The following is a 24,245-nucleotide window of genomic DNA, read 5'->3' on the forward strand; positions in this document are numbered from 1 at the left end:
GGAAGCATAGGAACTGAGAAGTGGTCTGTTGTCACCATCTGCAGAATCACTCCTTTATTGGGGGTGTCTTGCTAATTGCCTATAATTTCCACCTTTTGTCTATTCCATTTGCACAACAGCATGTGAAATTTATTGTCAATCAGTGTTGCTTCCTAAGTGGACAGTTTGATTTCACAGAAGTGTGATTGACTTGGAGTTACATTGTGTTGTTTAAGTGTTCCCTTTATTTTTTTGAGCAGTGTATATTAAAGTTGGCAGGTAGCAAAGTAGCATTAGCAACAAATCTGACCACGCCTCCATTTTGCTACTACCGTCCTATAGGAAGAAACTCAAACAAGACATGCCCATGACAAGAACTATTCAATGCTGGTCTGACCAATCGGAATCAACGCTTCAAGATTGTTTTGATCATTCGGACTGGGAAATGTTCCGGGCAGCCTCAGAGAATTACATTGATTTATACACTGATTCGTTGAGTGAGTTTATAAGGAAGTGCATTGGCGATGCTGTGATAATTAAAACCTACCCTAACCAGAAACCATGGATAGATGGCTGCATTCGCGCAAAACTGAAAGCGTGAACCACCGCATTTATCCATGGAAAGATCACTGGGAATATGGCCGAATATAACAGTGTAGTTATTCCCTCCGCAAGGCAATCCAACAAATGAAATGTTGGTATAGGGACAAAGTTGAGTCCCAATTCAACGGCTCAGACACGAGACATATGTGATAGGGTCTACAGGCAATCACGGACTACAAAAATAAAACCAGCCACGTCACGGACACCAACGTCTTGCTTCCAGACAAACTAAACACCTTCTTTGCCCGCTTTGAGGATAATAAAGTGCCACCGACGCGGCCCGCTACCAAGGACTGCAGGCCCCCCCTCTCCTTCTCTGTGGCCGACGTGAGTAAGACATTTAAACGTGTTAACCCTCACAAGGCTGCTGGTCCAGACGGCATCTTAGCCGCATCCTGAGATCATGTGCAGACCAGCTGGCTGGTGTGTTTACGGACATATTCAGTCTCTCCCTATCCCAGTCTGTCATCATGAAGTGCTTTGAGAGACGGTTCAAGGATCATATCACCTCCACCTTATCTGCCATGCTAGACCCACTTCAATTTGTATACCACCAAAATAGGGCCACAGACAATACAATCGTCCATCACACTGCACACTGCTCTATCCCATCTGGACAAGAGGAATACCTACGTATGTAAGAATGTTGTTCATTGACTACAGCTCAGTATTCAACACCATAGTACCCTCCAAGCTTATCATTAAGCTTGAGGCCCTGGGTCTCAACCCCGCCCTGTGCAATTGGGTCCTGGACTTTCTGATGGGCCGCCCCCAGGTGGTGAAGGTAGGAAACAACATCTCCACTTCGCTGATCCTCAACACAAGGTTGCGTGCTCAGCCTCCTCCTGTAGTCCCTGTTCACCCATGACTGCATGGCCATGCATGCCTCCAACTCAATCATCAAGTTTGCAGACGACACAACAGTAGTGGGCTTGATTACCAACAACGACGAGACAGCCTACAGGGAGGAGGTGAGGTCACTCGGAGTGTGGTGTCATTTCTGGACATTTTGAGCCTATAATCGAACCCACAAATGCTCCAGGTACTCAACTAGTTTAAAGAAGGCCAGTTGTATTGCTTCTTTAATCAGAACAACAGTTTTCAGCTGTGCTAACATAATTGCAAAAGGGTTTTTTAATGATCAATTAGCCTTTAAAAATGATAAACTTGGATTAGCTAACACAACGTGCCATTGGAACACAGGAGTGATGGTTGCTGATAATGGGCCTTTGTTGAAATTTCCATAAAAAATCAGCCGTTTCCAGCCACAATGTTCATTTACAATATTAATAATGTCTACACTGTATTTGTGATAAATGTTATGTTATTTTAAAGGACAAAAACAATTGCTTTTCTTTCTAAGTGACCCCAAACTTTTGAACGGTAGTGTACATCTGACCATTTTTCTGATTCAGATTATTTTATTAGTCATTTGGAAAATATGTCCTCCTCACACACACACACACAGCATGACTATATAACTATCTCTCTCTGCCCCTCTCTAACCCCTCTCTCGCTCTCTCTTCCCATTCTCTAGATGATAAGACGCGTGTTCTAGTGGGTGATAACCAGGACTATATTAACGCCAGTTATATCCGTATGGAGGTTGGCAGCGAGGAGTTCTTCTATATCTCCTGCCAGGGTCCTCTGCCCTCCACCGTGCCCGACTTCTGGCAGATGGTCTGGGAGAACAGGTCTGTGGTGATTACTGTGTTGTGAAAAGTGTTTACATACAGTACATGACATCAGTGCACACACAAATGTTTTGACAGAAAACATTTTCCAGTAGAAAATCTGCATTTATTATTGGATAAGTCCATGTAGTCCCTCCCTGTTTCAGTCTGCTTTCTTCTAGTTGATGCGTAATGAACACAATACTGGTGTGTCAGTGCTGACCTCAAACTAAAATCTTATAGCATATAATTGAACAGTACAAAGTTGTTAACAACCCTCCTCCCCCACTTCCCAGGTCTGATGTGATAGCCATGATGACCCAGGATGTGGAGAAAGGCAGGGTGAAGTGTCACCGCTACTGGCCAAAGAAGGTTAGCTGTCCCCTGGACACGGGACGCTTCCATCTCAGCCTGGAGAACCAGCAGATCCTGGAATACTTCCACATCAAGATCATCCGCATGGTGGAGAAAGAGGTGAGGGGGAGAGAGGGATGACAGAAAGAGATCACAGCTCAAATACGATCTACTTATAGATGTGACGGAGAAAGGATAGTAGAAAGCTGAAATATGTAAAGCATGAATTAGCATGAGTATAATGTGCTAATTTTGTATCTACTAAATCCAATGAAGCCGCTTCGAAGGATGCACAATCTCTCTCATTTCAATTAAGTCGTCCATAAGCCACTGTCATCTCTTAGAGGGTTTAGGCCCTGGTTTCTGTTATGTTAAAACGCATTTGTACAAATATTCTAATTTGACATTTTATTGATTGATCAGTTGATTGATATCTGTTCCCTCCTATTCCAGTCTGGTAAGACCCACTTTGTCCGTCACCTGAAGTTTACCCGTTGGCCTGACCACGGTGTGCCTCAGTGTTCAGAGCAGCTGGTCAGGTTTATCCGTTACCTCCGAGCGGTCCACCATAAAGGACCTGTCACTGTACACTGTAGTGCTGGAATAGGACGAACAGGAGTACTGATCTGCACCGATGTCATACTGAGTCTCATAGAATACGATCTCCCGGTAAGTTGGAGCACACCAATGATGTATATAAACGCTAGAATACTGATGCTATGTTTTGGCAATGAAAGAATCCCCCGTTTTGAATCCCCCGTCCACCATATTGGTACTCCTCAGAAGGAGCATTCCTCCATAGGATTGAATGGAATTCTACAGTATTTCAATTAAATGTTTCAAGGACAAAAGTACATGTACACTGTATTTAAGTATTTATTGTTGTAGTGGGGACAGTAACATTAGTACTCTACAAATTCTATTTTAAAGGGGCAATCCACAGTTGACACAATAAAAGCTGAAGGATGGGCCTGGAGAAATGTAACCACTCTCAAATTGATAAACAGAGCTATGTTCTTACTAGTTACTGATTTTAGGCACTGATAAACAACATGTAGCTTGTTCTTTATTAACAATAGTTTGACAGCTTTCTGATGAAGATGTGTTCTCAGAAATCAGTCCGTACTGACAGCATGTTTCTAAGCAATGTTGCGTCAGCTGTCTGCACTGTCTACTTTTCATGGAAATTGTTTTTCTTCAGAAATACTGCACAAAACACCTTAGCTAGATGCAAAATTGTGCAACTAAAACCTCTGTAAAAACGTCAAATTTTATTCCTGATTCATCAAAGATTAATTCTGAAAAAAGTAGTAGTGTCAATGTTGTTGCTATGGTGACTCAAGATGGACAAACAACAACAAATGTCAGGGTACGATATAGCGAACATAACACACCCACATCGAAGACGCAAATCTTGTTTTTCCTAATGAGCAGCAGAAAAGCCCAGACAATATCGGTTAGTTCAGACGCTCTTCAATCTGCAATTGAAACATTAACAAAGTGTTTCCCAGCCACTGTTTCGATAAACTGAGGTATGGGGCTGGAGAATTGTAACCACTCTCATATTCTAAGACTGAGCTATGGATGCAAGGCCTGACCAAAATTATAGTTTTTAATCCTGTTTTGATGCTTTACAGTGTGTGTTTACATTCACTTTGTTTACAAACATTGGAGTAAAACACTACTGAACAAAAATGTAAAATGCTACATGCAATAATTTCAAGATTTTACCACGTTACAGTTCATATAAGGAAATCAGTCAATTGAAATAAATTATTTAGGCCCTAATCTATGGATTTCACATGGCATGAGCACAGGCATGGGTGGGCCTGGGAGGGCATAGGCCCACCCACTGGGGAGCCAGACCCAACCACTGGGGAGCCAGGCCCACCCACTGGGGAGCCAGGCCCAGCAATTCTGAATTTATTTTTCTCCACGAAAGGGCTTTATTATAGACAGAAATACACCTCAGTTTCATCAGCTGTCTGGGTGGCTGGTCTCAGACAATCCTGCAAACGAAGAAGCCGGATGTGGAGGTCCTGGGCTGGCATGGTTGCACATGGTCTGCGGTTTTTAGGCGGAGGCTTATGGTAAAGAATTGAACATTCAGTTTTCTGGCAATAGCTCTGGTGGACATTCCTGCAGTCAGCATGCCAATTGCATGCTCCCTCGAAACTTGAGGCATCTGTGGCATTGTGTTGTGTGACAAAACTGCATATTTTAGTGGCCTTACTGTCCACAGCACAAGGTGCACCTGTGTAATGAACGTGCTGTTTAATCAGCTTTTTGATATGCCACACCTGTCAGATGGATGGATTATCTTGGCAAAGAGTAATGCTCACTAACAGGGATGTAAACACGTTTCTGCACAACATTTGAGCAACATTGTGCGTATGAGAAATGTCTGGGATCTTTTATTTCAGCTCATGAAACATGGGACCAACACTTTACATGTTGTGTTTATCAAATATAATTTTGTTTGTCACATGCGCCGAATGGTTACTTACAAGCAATGCAGTTCAAGAAATAAAGTTACGAAAATATTTACTAAATAAACTAAAGTGAATTTCAAAAACAAAAAAATCAAAGTAACACAAGAAAATTACATAACAATAACGAGGCTATATACAGGGGGTATTGGTATCGAGTCAATGTGCGGGGGTACAGGTTAGTCGAGGTCATTTTTAAAGTGACTATGCATAGATAATAAACAGCGAGTAGCAGCAGTATAAAAACATTTGATTAATTGTTCAGCAGTCTTATTCCTTGGGGTAGAAGCTGTTAAGGAGCCTTTTGGTCCTGGACTTGGCGCTCCTGTAACGCTTGCCATACCAGGCGTTGATCAAACCGGTCAGGATGCTCTCGGTGGTGCAGCTGTAGAACTTTTTGAGGATCTGGGGACCCATGCCTTTTGGTCCTGGACTTGGCGCTCCTGTAACGCTTGCCATACCAGGCGTTGATCAAACCGGTCAGGATGCTCTCGGTGGTGCAGCTGTAGAACTTTTTGAGGATCTGGGGACCCATGCCAAATATTTTCAGTCTCCTGGGGGGGAAAAGCTGTTATCGTGTCCTCTTCACAACTGTCTTGCTGTGTTTGGACTATGATAGATTGTTGGTGATGTGGACACCAAGGTAGTGGAAACTCTTGACCGGCTCCACTTCAGCCCCGTCAATGTTAATGGCGGCCTGTTCGGGGCCCTCCTTTTCCTATAGTCCATGATCAGCTCCTTTTGTCTTGCTCACATTGAGGGAGAGGTTGCTGTCCTGGCCCCACACTGCCAGGTCTCTGACTTCTCCCTATAGGCTGTCTCATCGTTGTCGGTGATCAGGCCTACCACTGTTGTGTCGTCAGCAAACTCAATGATGGTGTTGGAGTCGTGTTTGGCCACACAGTCGTGGGTGAACAGGGAGTACAGGAGGGAACTAAGCACACACCCCTGAAGGGCCCCACTGTTGAGGATCAGCGTGGCAGATGTGTTGTTGCCTACCATTACCACCTGGGGGCGGCCCGTCAGGAAGTCCAGGATCCAGTTGCATAGGGAGGTGTTTAGTCCCAGGGTCTTTAGCTTAGTAATGAGCTTTGTGGATACAATGGTGTTGAATGCTGAGCAATAGTCAATGAACAGCATTCTCACATAGGCGTTCCTTTCGTCCAGGTGGGAAAGGGAAGTGTGGAGTGCGATTGAGATTGCGTCATCTGTGGATCTGTTGGGGCAGTATGCAAATTGGAGTGGATCTAGGGTCTACAGCATGATGGTGTTGTGAGCCATGACCAGCCTTTCAAAGCACTTCATGGCTACCAACGTGAGTGCTACAGGGTGGTAATCATTTAGGCATGTTACCTTTGCTTTCTTGGGCACAGGGACTATGCTGGTCTGTTTGAAACATGTAGGTATTGCAGACTCGGTCAGGGAGAGGTTGAAAAAAATCAGTGAAGACACCTGCCAGTTGGTCTGTGCATGCTTTGAGTACATGTCCTGGTAATCTGTCTGGCCCCACGGTTTTGTGAATGTTGACCTGTTTGAAAGGTCTTGCTCACAACGGCTACGTGGGAGCGTGATCACACAGTCGTCCAGACCAGCTGGTGCTCTCATGCATGCTTCAGTGTTGCTTGAATCGAAGCGAGCACAAAAGGCATTTAGCTTGTCTGGTAGGATCACGTAACTGGGAAGCTCGCGGCTGGGTTTCCCTTTGTAGTCCGTAATATTTTTCAAGCCCTGCCACATCTGACGAGCGTCAGAGCCGGTGTAGTAGGATTCAATCTTAGTCCTGTATTGATGCTTTGTCTGAGGGAATAGCAGGATTTCTTATAAGCGTCCTGATTAGTGTCCCGCTCCTTGAAATCGGCAGCTCTAGCCTTTAGCTCAGTGCGGATGTTGCCTGTAATCCATGGTTTCTGGTTGGGAAATGTACGTACGGCCACTTTGGGGACGACGTCATCGATACACTTATTGATGAAGCTGGTGACTGAGGTGGTATACTCCTCAATTCCATTGCCTGAATCCCAGAACATATTCCAGTCTGTGCTAGCAAAACAGTCCTGTAGCGTAGCATCTGCGTCATCCGACCACGTCTAAGACGCAACAGTCAGCATTTGAGCTGGCCACTGTTTTTTCACAGAAACATCCTCTTGGCTCACGGATCCCTTTTAACGTGATCATTTTCGTAAACAACCGCTGAATTGCAGAGCGCCAAATTTAAATTTAAAAAAAAATACTAAAAATATTTATTTTCATGAAATCACAAGTGAAATATACCAAAACACAGCTTAGCTTGTTGTTAATCCACCTATCGTGTCAGATTTTGAAAATATGCTTTACAGCGAAAGCAATCCAAGCGTTTGTGAGTTTATCGATCACTAGACAAAAACATTACGAACAGCTAGCAGCAATGTAGATTGGTCACGAAAGTCCGAAAAGCAATCAAATGAATCGCTTATCTTTGATGATCTTCGGATGTTTGCACTCACGAGACTCCCAGTTACACAATAAATGTTCCTTTTGTTCGTTAAAGATTATTTTTATATCCAAAAACCTCCATTTGGTTTGCGCGTTATGTTCAGTATTCCACAGCCTTAGGCAGGTCATGAAGGGCAGACGAAAATTCCAAATTGTATCCGTAAAGTTCGTGGAAACATGTCAAACGTTTTTTATAATCAATCCTCAGGTTGTTTTTAACATAAATAATCGATCATATTTCAACCGGACGGTAAACTATTCAATACTACAGAGAAAGAAAATGTCGAGCTATCACTGTGGCGCACATGAACTAATCAAAGGACACCTGGCCATCCACTGACACGTTTTGATCAATCTCGCTCATTTTTCAGAATAAAAGCTTGAAACTATGTCTAAAGCCTGTTCACAACCTGTGGAAGCCATTGGAACAGGAATCTGGTTGATATCCCTTTAAATGGAGGATAGGCAGGCAATGGAACAGGGATTTTTCAAAATAAGAGCCACTTCTGGGTTGGATTTCCTCAGGTTTTCGCCTGCAAAATCAGCTCTGTTATACTCACAGACAATATTTTGACAGTTTTGGAAACTTTAGAGTGTTTTCTATCCTAATCTGTCAATTATATGCACATTCTAGCATCTGGGCCTGAGAAATAGGCCGTTTATATTGGGAACGTTATTTTTCCAAACATAAAAATTCTGCCTCCTAGCGTCAAGAAGTTAACAACTTTATGTTCTCAGTGTGAGCAGTTTTTTAGATGGAATGTTCAGACATTCAAATAAATAGCAACAGCAAAACACAATTTTCATCCAAATCTAAAAAATGTAGGCTACATGAGTCGTAGCGCTAACTGAGGAAAGAGTGAGCTAATCTGAGTGGTCATATTTAGCTAACTCTCAGCTGACAGAAACCATACTATAAATGAACTAATAGCAATTACTATTTACAATTCATTACATCATGGGTGAGCTCACCAGTGATTAAAATAAGTGAGTAAAACTCTCTAAAAGTCTATAATAATCTGACAGTGGGTAGAGTGTGTGCCCGCCACCAAGTCTGTTTTTCTGCCTCAACCAAAGATAAGTGAAAGGTGACAAGATGAGCTGGGTCTGTTTGCAGTATGCACATTGAAGGGGGTTAGTCATCTACTATCATTCACTTCCCATCATTCACTTCCGGAAGTTGACTCAAAAGACGAGGGAACTATCCCTTCACCTCGTTTTGTTATAACATCTTTGGTCTGACAGATGTTTACGTGACACCCACAATGCATTGTATGATGTCAACCAACATGGCTCCACACATAGCTGGCAATCAGCTTAGCATTAGCTCATCATAATCAGTACAACCTTTAAAACAGTATTTTACATACATATGTGTCCATTACAATCTATACAAGAATCAGAATGCATGATTTGTCACCAGGACTTGAAAACATGTGAATAAAACAGTAAATAACGAAATAATTACCACACTGTAGCGGTATTGTTAGAGAGGTGTAAAGATGGGTATAAACCCTGCCGAAAGGAGAAAAGTAGGATATATAGAGTACCACTACCAGACACACACACAGCAGAAGAGACTGCCTAGAGCGTAGCCTGTTTGCCAGATAGGCAGTGGAGAGAAAATATAAGACACACCATATAAAACACACATCACAGCACAGGGGTAACCCAACCAATAATAACTCATACAATAATAATGGCAGATCATTTTAACGGCAACTTCATAGAAACAATTTACAAGAAAGAACCCAGTCATCAAAAATTAGAGGATTTGCAATAATCTGTATTACCTACCAGTGGAGGAGTGCAGAGGGTATGAATGGGGGGAGGTTATTGTGTATTGTTCGAATAACAATACACAAAAACTTGCAAGCAACCTCCCATTAACTAAAATGTCATCCCAAATACGTCTAGCAGGGAAATAATAGTCCAGTGACACTGAACATCAAAGGGAAGCGCATTGATAAAAAGAAAGTCTCTTGCAGTGAAAAGCACTGGAGCGATAGAGGGAAGAGAGAGAGAGCGAGAGAGAGAGAGACAGTCTTAGCTGTTGACTTCAGGCTTGCAGTTGCACTGTCTGTCCGTCTGATGGTTTGTTTGTTTGTTTGTTTGTATGTCAAAGCTTTGCAACAATGTTGCTACTAATCCACGCGATCAATAACCGGTGTGGTCCCAAAAGATAACAACCACGACCTAGAGCGGTAACACCGATGATCAAGTTAAACACTTTACAAAATAAACACGCTGAAAATAAACAAGACTTCATTGCATTGCACACACTATCCAACTGCCGCGCCAACTAAGAGCTCCCTTCCAGAGAGCCGGGAGAGCTATCTTTATTTCCTCTTTCCTTACTACTGATGCGCTCTAAAAGTGGCAGCGCAGGGTTTCGCCACAACACAAACCATTTTCTGATAATGATTTATTGATACGTACATGTGGCACGTCCTGGCAGTCAATCACGTAACATCTTGACACTCACTCAGAGCCATTCAGTGTTGTTGTTTATGTATGTAGCTAGTGGGCTAAGCAGTAGCACTAGCAATGTCAATCAAAAGGCGATAACTCACAAATGCGGAATTTCCGAGTATGAAAGTGAGAAATCAGATTGTGACAGTGAAGAGCTAACCCGCAACCTTTTGGCCATTGAGAACCCTGAATCTGAAGACCCTGGCCCACCAACGAAGTCCCAGGTCCCTCTGAAGATGCTGGTGGTGATGGAGGCAGACCAACAATGGATGGAGTACGGGAGGTCTGCGGTAGCTGGAAAGCCGCCAGCCATTTCACCCCTCTTGGCCCTGCTGTTGATTTTGATGAGTCCCAGTCTGGAATGCGAAGCCTGGAGTGCTCCAAGCTGTTTCTGACAGACAAGTTGGTCAGAGACATAGTGGGGGAGACCAATCGCTATGCCTTGGAGCTACAGGAGAAGAGAAAGCCAGGAGTGAGGGGGAAGCTCACTAAATGAGTGACAACCACAATTAGTGAAATTAATACCTTTCTGGTGACAGTCCTTCTCTTTGGGAATAGTGAAGAAGAACTCCCTAAGGGAATACTGAAGCACAAATCCACTCTCTTTTCCCAAGACCTCTTCCTAGTTATGCTTCGATGCCTGCATTTCGTCAACAATGCTACTGCCAACCTACAGTGCCTTCGAAAAGTAATTTGACCCCTTGACCTTTTCCATATTTTGTTAAGTTACAGCCTTATTCTAAAATGGATTAAATCCTCAGGAATCTACACACAATACCCCATAATGACAAAGCCTAAACAGGTTTTTAGACATTTTTACAAATATATAAATAAAACAAACAGAAAGACCCATTGTTATGAGATTCGAAATTGAGCTCAGGTTTCTACATCTTGATTGGAGTCCACCTGTGGTAAATTCAATAAATTTCAATTTATTTAGAAAGCCACACACCTGTCTATATAAGGACCGACAGTTGACAGTGCATGTCAGAGCAAAAACCAAGCCTTGAGGTCAAAGGAATTGTCCATAGAGCTCAGAGACAGGATTCTGTTGAGGCACAGATCTGGGGAAGGGTACTAAAAAATGTCTGCAGCACTGAAGGTCCCCAAGAACACAGAGGCCGCATCATTCTTAAATGGAAGAAGTTTGAAACCACAAAGAATCTTCCTAGAACTGGTCACCCGGCCAAACTGAGCAATCGGGGGAGAAGGGCCTTTGTCAGGGAGGTGACCAAGAACCCGATGGTCACTCTAACAGAGCTCTAGAGTTCCTCTGTGGAGATGGGAGAACTTTCCAGAAGGACAACCATCTCTGCAGCACTCCACCAATCAGGCCTTTATGGTACGACAAAAGCCACTAGTTAGTAAAAGGCACATGACAGCCTAAAGACTCTCAGACCATGAGAAACCAGATTCTCTGGTCTGATGAAAACAATATTGAACTCTTTGGCCTGAATGCCTAGCGTCACTTCTGGAGGAAACCTGACACCATCCCTACTGTGAAGCATGGTGGTGGCAGCATCGTGCTGTGGGCATGTTTTTCAGCGGCAGGGACTGGTAGACTAGTCAGGATCGAGGCGAAGATGAAAGGAGCAAAGTACAGAGAGATCCTTGATGAAAACCTGCTCCAGAACGCTCAGGACCTCAGACTGGGGTTAAGTTTCACCTTCCAACAAGACAACGACCCAAAGCACACAGCCAAGACAATGCAGGAGTGGCTTTGAGACAAGTCTCTGAATTTCCTTGAGTGGCCCAGCCAGAGCCCGGACTTGAACTCGATCGAACATCTCCGGAGAGACCTGAAAATAGCTGTGCATTAACGCTCCCCATCCAACCTGACAGACCTTGAGGGTATCTGCAGAGAAAAATGTGGAAACTCCCCAAATACAGGTGTGTCAAGCTTGTAGTGTATAGACCCAAGAAGTCTCTAGACTTTAATCACCCCCAAAGGTGCTTCAACAAAGTCCTGAGTAAAGTGTTTGAATACTTATGTAAATGTCATATTCCTTTTATTTATTTTTGTAAATAAATTAGCAACATTTCTACTATCCTGTTTTTGCTTTGTCATTATGGGGTATTGATGAGGGGGAAAACAACGTAATCAATTTTAGAATAAGACTGTAACCTAACAAAAATATGATAAAAGTCAAGGGGTCTGAATACTTTCCAAAGGCACTGTATATTATATATTTATTAATATAATAATAATATCAATAATAATAATAATATTATTATTGTTTATATACAGTACCAGTCAAAAGTTTGGACACACCTACTCATTCAAGGGTTTTTCTTTATTTTTACTATTTTCTACATTGTATAATAATAGTGAAGTCATCAAAACTATGAAATAACACATATGGAATCATATAGTAACCAAAAAAGTGTTAAACAAATCAAAGTATATTTTAGATTCTTCAAAGTAGCCACCCTTTGCCTTGATGACAGCTTCACTTGGAATGCTTTTCCAAAAGTCTTGAAGGAGTTCCCACATATGCTGGGCACTTGTTGGCTACTTTTCCTTCACTCTGCGGTCCAACTCATCCCAAACCATATCAATTGGGTTGAGGTTGGGTGATTGTGGAGGCCAGGTCATCTCATGTAGCACTCCATCACTCTCCTTAGCCAAATAGCCCTTACACAACCTGGAGGTGTGTTGGGTCATTGTCCTGTTGAAGAAAAAATAATAATAGTCCCACTAAGCGCAAACCAGATGGGATGGCGTATCTCTGCAGAATGCTGTGGTAGCCATGGTGGTTAAGTGTGCCTTGAATTCAAAATAAATCACAGACAGTGTCACCAGCATCACACCTCCTCCTCCATGCTTCACGGTGGGAACTATACATGCGGAGATCATCCGTTCACCTACTCTGCTTCTCACAAAGACACGGCGGTTGGAAACAAAAATCTCACATTTGGACTCATCAGACCAAAGGACAGATTTCCACCGGTCTAATGTCCATTGCTCGTGTTTCTTGGCCCAAACAAGTATTTTCTTCTTATTGGTGTCCTTTAGTAGTGGTTTCTTTGCAGCAATTCGACCATGTAGGCCTGATTCACACAGTTTCCTCAGAACAGTTGATGTTGAGATGTGTCTGTTACTTGAACGCTGTGAAGCATTTATTTGGGCTGCAATTTCTGAGTCTGGTAACTTTAATGAACTTATCCTCTGCAGCTGAGGTAACTCTGGGTCTTCCTTTCCTGTGGCGGTCCCCATGAGAGACAGTTTCATCATAGCGCTTGATGGTTTTTGCGACAGCCCTTGAAGAAACTTTCACATTTCTTGACATTTTCCGGATTGACTGACCTACTTGTCTTAAAGTAATGCTGGATTGTCATTTCTCTTTGCTTATTTGACCTGTTCTTGCCATAATATGGACTTGGTCTTTTACCAAATAGGGCTGTCTTCTGTATACCCTACCTCCTTGTCACAACACAACTGATTGGTTCACAAAGCATTAAGAAGGAAAGAAATTCCACAAATTAACTTTTAAGAAGGCACACCTGTTAATTGAAAAGCATTCCAGGAGACTACCTCATGAAGCTGGTTGAGAGAAAACCAAGAATGTGCAAAGCTGTCATCAAGGCAAAGGGTGGCTACTTTGAAGAATCTCAAATCTCAAATATATTTTGATTTGTTTAACACTTTTTTGGTTACGTATGTGTTATTTCATAGTTTTGATGTCTTCACTATTATTCTACAATGTAGAAAATAGTACAAATAAAGAAAATCCCTTGGTGTGTCCAAACTTTTTTCTGGTACTCTATATCTGACCAAATTATGAAAGACACAAATTGTAATTTTGAATTCTGTAAGGTGAGTGTGGAAGAGGTGAAAAAATTTGACAACAATGACAACAATTATTATATGTTTTGAGAATTTTCATTGTTGGACATAAAAGATGGTAAAAACTCCAGGAAATCGGCTCCAATTGATTTTATTTTGGAAATCTGTTCCCAAATATTCTCATGCATAATAGAGACATATGTGGTCATATACTAATAATAAATAAGAATTAATTTGATTTATGTAGTGATTTTGTACCAACTGAGGTACTCAAAGAGCTCTACATAGTAGGGAGAAACTCGCCTCATCCACCATCAATGTGTAGCACCCAACCATTTTTGTGCCAGATTGCTCACCACACATCAGCTATCAGGTGGAGATGTGAGGAATGATATATGCCAATTAGGAATGAGTGGGATTATTTGGTGGCCATGATTGAATGTGGCCAGGTTGGGAATTTAGCCATGACACCGGGGTAAACACCCCTACTCGTAAAATAAGTGCCATGGGACTTTGAATGACCACAGAGAGTCAGGACACCGTTTTAACGTCCCATCTGTAAGACGTCACCCTACGCAGGGCAATGTCCCCAAATGTAATGAAGATTTGAATTGATTATTTTAGTCAAATATTATATCTGTTTAGGCTTCTTGAAGTCAATTTGCAATCTAAAAATATTTGTTTTATTATATTCTGGCCCCCCGACTATCCGCTCAAGAAAGAATTGGCCCACGGCTGAATCTTGTTGAGGATCCTTGCCATACCGCAACCATGTCAGCCACAAGGAGTCTGCAGCACCTGATGGGAAAGAGAAAGATCAAGTCAGACTGTACTTGACTATAACCTCAAAATGGGGGCAGTGGATAAGGCAGACATTATAAACAGTTTGTGGAATGTGCTTGGAAAACTACCAAGTGGTATAAGAAGATCATTTTCCATTTGATCGTCACTGCTGTCCTCAATGGCCACATAATTCACCACCAACTAACAGGTGAGATTATTACTGAACAGGTTTTTTTTTGCAATTGGACATACAGTTCACATACAAATCACATAGTCCAGCAGGTAGGTGAAATAATTGTTTCATTTTATGACACAAGTATCGAACTTGGTACACTAAAATGTTCCTTATGGTATCGAGTATTAAAGATCATAGGCAGTCTGGGAAGACTGTCAGTCAACCAGGGTGGCCTATCAGGGCAGTCCTGATAATGAGTGGCAAGGGTGTGGCATTGAGAGAGAGTCAACAGGTGAAATCAACTTGGTTGATCAAGTTAATCTCAGTAGTATGCTGTTCCACTCCGAGGGCTTTTGTACAGCTGCCAAACAGCTGCAATGATATACAGTATATTATGATATTCTGTTTTGTGTCAATTTTAAGAAGCGTGACAGGAAACAGCCCTGTACACGTCACTTTAGGTAAAATCCAATAGGAATGCATTATGTCCAGCAGACAGGTAATCCATTAATATTATACCTTTCAGTCTTTACACAGTGAGTAAACTACTACATAAAGATGTCTAGCTATAGTGCCATTGCAGATGTAATAACCTATTATACTCTAAAAGACCAGTTTTCCAAAATGACCACCAACCAGCTACATTGGTTCTAATTGGACAGGATTCACATGGCCATAAATAATTGGTACATACATGGCTTAAAATGTTTGTGGTGGTGTGGAGAACACAATAAAATGACACAAGTATGCCTTGTGGTGGAAATGCACCCTAAAACTTTGAATTTGCCATAACTTCATTAGTAAGTGGTGTATTTAGCCTAATGCTAGCTTAACTTGTTCAGGATAGCATGGTAAATACAATATAATGGATCATGTATGTTTTTTTTAAGATGTTTTTGAAAATAAAATAATTGCCCAAAATGCTGTCTAAATCACAGATTTTGATAATATTTTCATATCTCAATTGAGCCGATTACGTTTCAGCATGCTCCTAATGATTTCACAATATTGTGTGATATCTGTGGATTAAAATGATATACAACATGTGCGTAATGGCAGCCTTAGTATTCCCATACATCCCATTTAAAAAGGTAGACTTCTATTGGAATGGCTTCACATCCATGGTTCCATTTTCAACATTCTAAATAGGGAAAGGGGGATACCTAGTCAGTTGTCCAACTGAATGTATTCAACTGAAATGTGTCTTCTGCATTTAACCCAACCCCTCTGAATCAGAGAGGTGCAGGGGGCTGCCTTAAGTCGCCATCTTCGGCGCCCGGAGAACAGTGGGTTAACTGCCTTGCTCATGGGCAGAACAACAGCTTTTTACCTTGTCAGCTCAGGGATTCAATCCAGCAACCTTTCAGTTACTGGCCCAACGCTCTAACCACTAGGAAACCTGACGCCCCAATACAGGGAAGTAAGTACAGGGAAGGTTTCTTGTCACCTTTCTTGAAATTGTGTGCTGAATGGTTGCAAATTTTCTCATGATGCAGTTAAAACTGGCATTCGGGTGCAGCTTGGATGTTTCACCCATAAAACAAGAATAATTATCTTTCACAATTGGCTGAAAGGTCTCAACATAAAAGTATTTTGTTAAAATGGATTACAAAATCCTTGGGCGAACAGACAGTTTACCTGTCTCTGGTGGACATTTATTCATTCCTATGGGATTTGCCCTAAGTACAGGGCAGGTTTCCTCTTATTTTATTTTACAATTGAAACAAAACAGAATATCATATTGTATATTACTGCAATCACAGTAGACTTCAGGGAACACCCATATGACATTTTAGAGTGTTTACTTGTAAACTTTTGGAACTAACCATGAAAACATTGACCAAAAAAAATGTATTTTGGCACGCATTTTCACCACTTTTCTACTTAAAGCTTAAAGGATGCATCTATATATGGCATTTCTGGGCCATTTTATTGTGTTTTCCAGACCCCCTCAAACATTTTAAGCCATCATTGGGCTGTATCTACTGTACAAATTATTTATGGAGATATGACCAAGTGAATCTTGTCCAATATGTCCCCATGTAGCTGGTTGGCCACCAGGGGGTAATGGGCAAAATCTTCTTTAGACATGCTCCAGCTGTGTGTGAAATTTGGTGACTATCACAAGTCCAAAATGTTCTCCCCTCGCCGCTGGACTGTGGTCAAAAGGACCTCAATATGACCCTCATGAAGGTCTTGAATATTATAATCAGCATTATTGTCTACATTAATTGTGGGGTTTATTTAGTGGGTAGATAACATTACAAAGTCATTTTTAGATTGTTTGGCATGATTAAACCCTATTTTATTCTAACAGGAAATCCGAATGGCAGCCATTTTGTTAAAATGGCCACCCTTGTTGACTGACAGACTGCCTCCAATCTTTAAGTTGTTCCTAAAGGTATTTAGTATTAGTATACCAAGCTTGATACTTGTATCATGAAGTGGAACGATTACTGGTATATTTGGTTCTTATCCGCTGGACTAACAGTTCCATAATTCAATTATATTGACAATATATCGCCCACCTACACAATCCCTCATCATCCTCTCCCCTCCCCTATAGGTGAGGTGATTACCTACCAAAAGTACCAAGAGAACCTCATGAGAGAGCTAATGGAGGAGCACCACACCCCTCCGTGTCCACGTCCATCCGCTGGGTGCCGTCCTGCTGCAGACAATTTCCTTCCCCTCACTGCATGGCATTTTCCCTCCGAAGTCCCTCAAACTGCTGCTCAAGGCAGTTGCACACAGAGGCACTGCAAAGTCAGCCTGTCCAGAACCAGGAGAAGGAAGCAGAGGAGGTTGACAAAGTACATGTGTTTAGCTTGTGACACACCCCTGTTTGTTGCGCCATGCTTTGGGGAGTACCATATGCTCAAGCACTATTGAACACATCTGCAGCAATTACTGACTGACTGACTTGACAGGTGACCTGCCATGACAGTATGCCTTTAGGGGTGGGAATGGAGTTTCTGTTGTTCAATCACTACATGAATATTGAAATATGAGTTATGCGTATTTATACATTGTTAGTCTTTGGTTTTTGTTTTACCTCTAGTAATGTTTGTTTTGCTTTTGTTGTTCAACCACTACTACTACTTCAATTAAATAGACAACTTTTACACATAGGCCTATGTCTCTTCTTGAATTTTTTTCCTCCAGAAAAACTGTAAAGGAGTAAACGTTCAAACAGAATGTTGCTAGCATAGAAAGATGTCCAGTTCCAAATAATTGTCAATACTGTTTGTGTGTGTGGTTTCTGGAAGTACAGAATAAAGAGGATTTATTAGTAATTAGAATACAATATCAGGATATAGCAATAAAACAATATTACAATTAAGTAACATAACACTGCTATAAAAAATAATAAATTGCTTTGACAACATCACAATTAAGAATGAAATACATAAGAAACAGTAACTGAAGAACTCCCCAAGGGCTCCACAGGGGGGCATAGCAGAGCTATGCTAAGCAGGCCAAAAATGATGAGGCAGGACCGCTTCAAAGGAAACAAGCTAATACTTCTCTTAGCATTGATTTACAGAGGTAATAGAATACTGTAGCTAGCAACATAAGCACAATTGAGTATAACACATAAAGGTTATGAAATTAGTATCTTGCGTGTCCGCGGTTATGAAGGAATACACAGAATACAGAATGTATGTTCCATACATAGCTACATACAGTATGCTACAGTAGAAACAACATAAGATATACAGAAACTTTTATGATAACGTAATAAGGCACTTACTTTCATAGGAACGCACACATGTCCAAAGTAATTATTAGTAAGAAAAACAACAATGAAGGCAATGGTCTGACTGGAGATGAGAAAATGTCTGCATACTTGACTTGGGGAATCACTGGATAGTGCTTGTGCTCTCATCGAAGAGAGAAGTTTGTTCGGCTCATCTAGCTAATCCTTGCTTGACATTAGCATAGCATGCCTCAAATGTAAATAGTCTGCCACAGTGAAATTGGCTACTCCTATGTGAATTAATGAGCAGGTGGAACGCACCTCATTTCAAACTGTTGTTTGAAAATAAAACTGTTGTTTGAATATTATTTGAAATTGACAAGTTGAAACATCCTTTAAGGTAATTAGCAGGCAGCGTACCTTGGTTTGAGGGCAGCGTGGGTTAAATGACCTGCTGTATAACAATAACATTTTGGAACAGTGAGCACATCATGACACCCGCAGTAAAAAAAACAACTCACTCTGGGGTACCATTAGAGATATTTGGAACTCATGCGTGAAAAGGTTCCAGATCAGGTTTTAAAGTTTGAATGGAATTTTTAGCTTAAACGGTGTAAAAGGAGTCGCGTGCTAAATAATAAATATAATAACTAGATAGTAATTTTCCATGAAGAAAAATGGTGGCACTTGCTTTAGCTCTTTAAACATACGTTATAGGTAGTGGAAGAAGTGTTCTGATTTTAGAATTGATAAAGCAGAGATTTCATGCCCTCTGTTTTAATCAAAGTTTTTGTTGGACAAGTGGTCAAAATGCATGTAATTTTTTTAATTGAAAGATAATGTATTTGATGCACATACTAAAACAGCTGTAAAGTTTGGTTGGTAGAATATATTTCAGTTCTGATTTCAGATTTGAATAGCAGAGACATAGACCAAGATGGCATACCCTCAGTTATTGTCTAACTTGTTAGGAAATAGGCAAAAATGGCAGTTGTTTGTAAAGGTTGACAGAACATCTAGTTGATACGGTTACTAAAACAGCTGTACTGTTTGATTTGGTTCAAGATAATTATGTTCTGATTTCAGATTTGAATAGTAGGGAAGTTTCATAGGCTCTAAGTTGTCTAATTTGTTGGGAAAGTTGTTAACATTTTAGTTTATAAAAGTTGATAGAAAATGTAGTTGATGCAGTTCCTAAAACAGCTGTGTCATTTGATTGGTATTAGATATTTCTGTTCTGATTTTAGATTTAAAAAGTAGAAAGAAGTAGGCAAAGATTTCTTATGCTCTAAGTGTTTTTATAACTTGTTGAGAAAGTGGTATCAAAGTATCTGATTTGTATTAAAAATGCAATATTTTTTTACTGTGAATTTTGGAAATCTGGGAGTTTTAAACAATGGAACATTTAGACTGCTGAAGAAATCCCATTAAAGTGGATGAGGTTTTTTAAGAAGGTCAAAAAGTTTAATAGTTTCAAAAAAAATGTAATTGTATTAAAAAGTTGTATAATACAAACTTAATCCAGATCAGTCTACACATTTGAACGTTTGAATGGCATTTCTAGCTTAAATGGTGTAAGAGAAGTAGCATGCTAAATAAGAAGAACAAGAACAAGAACAAGAAGAATAAATAATTTTTATAAGATTTAAAGTGGGGACCTTTGCTTTTGCAAGTGCCATTAAAAAGTTTTAAACAAGTGGTACATTATTTAAAGTGTTACTGCTTTCCAAACCACACTAACAAGATTATATTTTGAGTTTGACAGTCGAACTAAGATCATGAGCCCCGATTCCTACTCGAGTTAAGCGTGCGTAAATGGAACGTTATTCTTTTTTTATGCGCTTTTCTCTCTGCGTATTATGACCATGAACTTAAGGTCGAGTAAATGACGGAAATGTGTCTTGAACTTGGCAACTTTCAGGATGATTCAAACCTTTCATCAATATACAGTATTTTGTGCGTAAAGGTTCTCCAAACATACTTTCCTAACACAAAAATTTGCCTAAATAATTACAAAATTAGACTTTTTAAAATCTACCAGTTAGTGCTGAAAAGGAGACGAATATGCATAGATGGCTTTCTTTTATTGATCCATATATTCTCAACCCTTCTCTCAATGTATTCTATTGAGTCTGTCGACAAAATACTAATTTAAGGTACACCGTATTTATAGGGTTGGCTTTATTACCTCTTAAGGATCGTTCCCTTTTTTAAAATGTTTTGCCTAAAATGACATACCCAAATCAAACTGCCTATAGCTTAGGACCTGAAGGAAGGATATGCATATTCTTGATACCATATGAAAGAAAACACTTTGAAGTTTGGGGAAATGTGAAATTAATGTAGGAGAATATAACACATTAGATCTGGTAAAATATAATCTTTTAAATGCAAGAGAAAGGCCATAATGTATTATTCCAGCACAGGCGCAATTTAGATTTTGGCCACTAGATGGCAGCAGTGTATGTGCAACGTTTTAGACTGATCCAATGAACCATTGTATATCAAAATGTTGTATCAAGATCCAAATGTGCCTAATTGGTTTATTAATACAATTTCAAGTTCATAATTGTGCACTCTCCTCAAACAATAGCATGGACTTCTTTCCCTGTAATAGCTACTATAAATTGGACAGTGCAGTTAGATTAACAAGAATTTAAGCTTTCTGCCCATATCAGATATGTCTATGTCCTGGGAAATGTTTTTGTTACTTACAACCTCATGCTAATCACATTAGCCTACGTTAGCTCAACCGTCCCACGGGGGGGGGACACCGATCCCGTAGAGGTTTTAAGATAAATGCTCTGAAAACCCAATTGAATGAAAACTCCATTAAAATATGTTGGTTTAATTAAATTGATTCAGAGTGCACAACGTAGTCACACCTGCAGAGCGCGTTGCATGACTGAATAAGGTAATTCTGAACACCAAATACTGAGAAGTGCGTAGGAAAGTCATGGGTAGGAAAGGTATACATTCCTAAGTCGGGATCAGGACCAAAATAACAACAAATCTCAAAATTGTTAGGTGGATTCAAAGATGTCATGTCAGCCAGTGGTTCCTGGCCTTAAGGGGTAAAAAATAATATTTTTTCTTCAGTTCAGTTCACATAATGTAAAAGTATGCATTAAGGTGTCTACAATAGAACATACTTTAATAAATGCATTTCTATATCTTCCAAAACCTTTTTTACAATTGTGGAGTACAAAGATGGTAGCGCATTGGCTTCAAAACAGCGCATGCTGTTGGTCATCTAGTGTTTATGTACATCATTGGTGTGCACCCAGACACACACACACACATACACGCACACACTCCTTACCTTAAAATAAGGACACAAACTATGCTCTTCAGTTGGTGTTCACAAAAGTTTGTGTGTATATCACAGACATATGCCTGTACTGACCGCCATAAACCTACAGTAACTCCTTGTCCCTCTCTCTGTCCACAGATCAAGGTCAGCAGCATTGTTAGGGAGATGAGACTGCAGCGATATGGCATGATTCAGACCAAGGTCAGTACAGTAGGCCTGCCATACAAAGGTTAGTGGTCAGAGGTCAGGGGTTAAACGTTTTTTATGGCCATTCAGGGTACCAATGATTCTTTGTCTATGGCCTCCATAATCCTGTCCACTCTATTGTTTCCTACATAATCAGATAATAAATTACACATATTCCAGAAACCCATGTTGAGTAGTAGTTCTTTGGACCTACTAACCTGGTGTGGGTTTCCAAAGACTTCATAGCTAGTCGTATTTTATTTTTCTCTACCACCCAGCCACACAGCCGCGAGAGAGTAACAACAATAAAACCAATGTTTGAAAGTCAATCTATGCATGACCAAATCTAATTCATTAAAAAAATAAAGCACTTTGCGGTTGGAGTGGCCTGAGTCTGGTTGGACGAGAGAAAGTATTTTAGCTAAGAAACTTACGGGAAACCCACCCTCATCATTAATGACAGTGTGTGAATAGAGTAAATGGACCCCCAGAGAGCTAGAGAAAGAGGCTGCCACCCAGAAGCTATTTCCCCCTAACCACTAATGTACCACATCATTAGTCATTAAAACATCGTATAATAATTTGACTACAGTCGGTGTAGGAGTAAATGAGACACAAATATAACACATAGACGTATAGGACAGCTGAACATTAAAAAACAGACCACATGAAGAGAAGAGACACATAGTCTGCTGATTCAACTAGAGATACACATACCAGAGAAATATGCACTTAGGGCACTTGGACACACTAGACATATAGTCTGCCCATTCCACTAAGAGCACACATACCAGAGAAATAGGCGCCTAAGGCAACTGGACACACTAAGGATAGGGGAGAACAGAACAAAGAGTAGATTGACACATTAATGACAGGAAGAGTCACAGAATCTGCTGACACACTAAGATAGAGGGTCCGGTCACCATTATAAACTAATTGAAAGCAGATATGGGCGTTATTGGGCGTGAACAAGTAGGAAGCTTGAACTAAAAGATAATAGTGGTGAATGACTTAAGAAAAGAAACTTGATTTGCATAAGGGATGGACATAATACTATGTGTGTATAAATAGAAGAGCTAGGGCTCTGGGAAATTGTGTGTTCCGCGGGACATTCCAGCTTGCTATACAATTGTATTAAAAGCATGTTTGATTTTACAAGTTCTTGTAAAGCGTTATATTTGAACCGATCTTCCACGACATCGGCTCTTTACTGCACTCTGTGTGTGTGTGTGTGTGTGTGTGTGTGTGTGTGTGTGTGTGTGTGTGTGTGTGTGTGTGTGTGTGTGTGTGTGTGTGTGTGTGTGTGTGTGTGTGTGTGCGCGTGCATGCGTTTGCATGTGTGTTTGTGTGTTTGTGTGTTGTAACACCTGTCTTGTCTCTGCATAGGAACAGTACCTATTCTGCTACAAGGTATGGTTGGAGGTTCTACAGGGCATCCTGCAGCTGCATGGTAACCGATGGCATCCTGAGAGCCCCCACAAATTGTAACGCGAGAGCTCCCGCAAACTTATGGGCCCTCACAAACACAGTAACCGATGGCAACCCGAGAGCCCCCATGAAGATAACCAATTTGTTTAACCAGTTACTTCCCCCCTTCCCAAAGAAGATACCTTATCAATGAAGATGTGTAATATTTGTTAGCAGTTGATTTTGTTATGAGCACTGTAAGTATGTGTTTTAGCCAACTACTTTATTTGTTGTCATGCCTAACATGACTATTAACAGTTGGCTATAGCACATATAGATGGAAGACCAGGCTATGTTTCTGCAGTTTTGATATTTGGGTTATGAATTTATTGATGGAGGTAGACATTCTTACTGTTGGTTCTTTCTTTGTTCTCAAACTGTGATTATAGTATTTAAAAATTGTGAAATAAATGCATGTTAATCATTTATTAATTCTGTCCATGACTGAAACCAAAAGTGAATAGAATCAAGTGCCTTGGAAAGACTTGCAGCTTTATGTGACACTGATTCATAATCCAGGTTTCTGGGGGTAAATCCAAACATGCGATCTTGGAGTGCTAAGAGACTCATATTTTTGTTTGTTTCACCCCCAGAAACCTGGAAACCAGGTTTGATTGAACAGGACCCTCAGTACACATGCTCTGTGTGATTCTGTAAGGAATTTCTGTCCGATACTGTTTTTGTTCGAATCGTGTTGTCCCAAAACTTTTGCAGCACTGTAGTGAAACTCTATTCATTTTGCAGTCTAATCTCTATGACCACTGAACAAGTGCTTGAAGTTTGAAATATAATGGG

General features: G+C 40.7%; 1 protein-coding gene across 10 annotated transcripts in view; it reads left to right on the forward strand.

The window, feature by feature from the left end:
- The window catches only part of LOC120046443 (tyrosine-protein phosphatase non-receptor type 13-like), a 134,521-nt gene extending 110,643 nt beyond the window's left edge, over nucleotides 1-23,878 (forward strand). For 3 of the 10 annotated variants that reach the window (XM_038991676.1, XM_038991677.1, XM_038991678.1), the window contains 4 exons: nucleotides 2,120-2,276; nucleotides 2,552-2,729; nucleotides 3,063-3,278; nucleotides 10,222-10,759. In XM_038991676.1, the coding sequence (XP_038847604.1) occupies nucleotides 2,120-2,276; nucleotides 2,552-2,729; nucleotides 3,063-3,278; nucleotides 10,222-10,434 (764 nt within the window). In that variant the 3' untranslated portion in view covers nucleotides 10,435-10,759. Of the gene's footprint in view, nucleotides 1-2,119; nucleotides 2,277-2,551; nucleotides 2,730-3,062; nucleotides 3,279-10,221; nucleotides 10,760-14,544; nucleotides 14,818-17,101; nucleotides 17,186-17,350; nucleotides 17,917-21,935; nucleotides 21,999-23,369 lie in introns of those variants that run through there. The other 7 variants (XR_005476813.1, XR_005476811.1, XR_005476812.1 and 4 more) reach the window with 7 other exon arrangements.
- The last annotated feature ends 367 nt before the right edge of the window (nucleotides 23,879-24,245 follow it).

This window comes from Salvelinus namaycush, chromosome 4, assembly GCF_016432855.1.
Source record: "Salvelinus namaycush isolate Seneca chromosome 4, SaNama_1.0, whole genome shotgun sequence".
Taxonomy (NCBI): domain Eukaryota; kingdom Metazoa; phylum Chordata; class Actinopteri; order Salmoniformes; family Salmonidae; genus Salvelinus; species Salvelinus namaycush.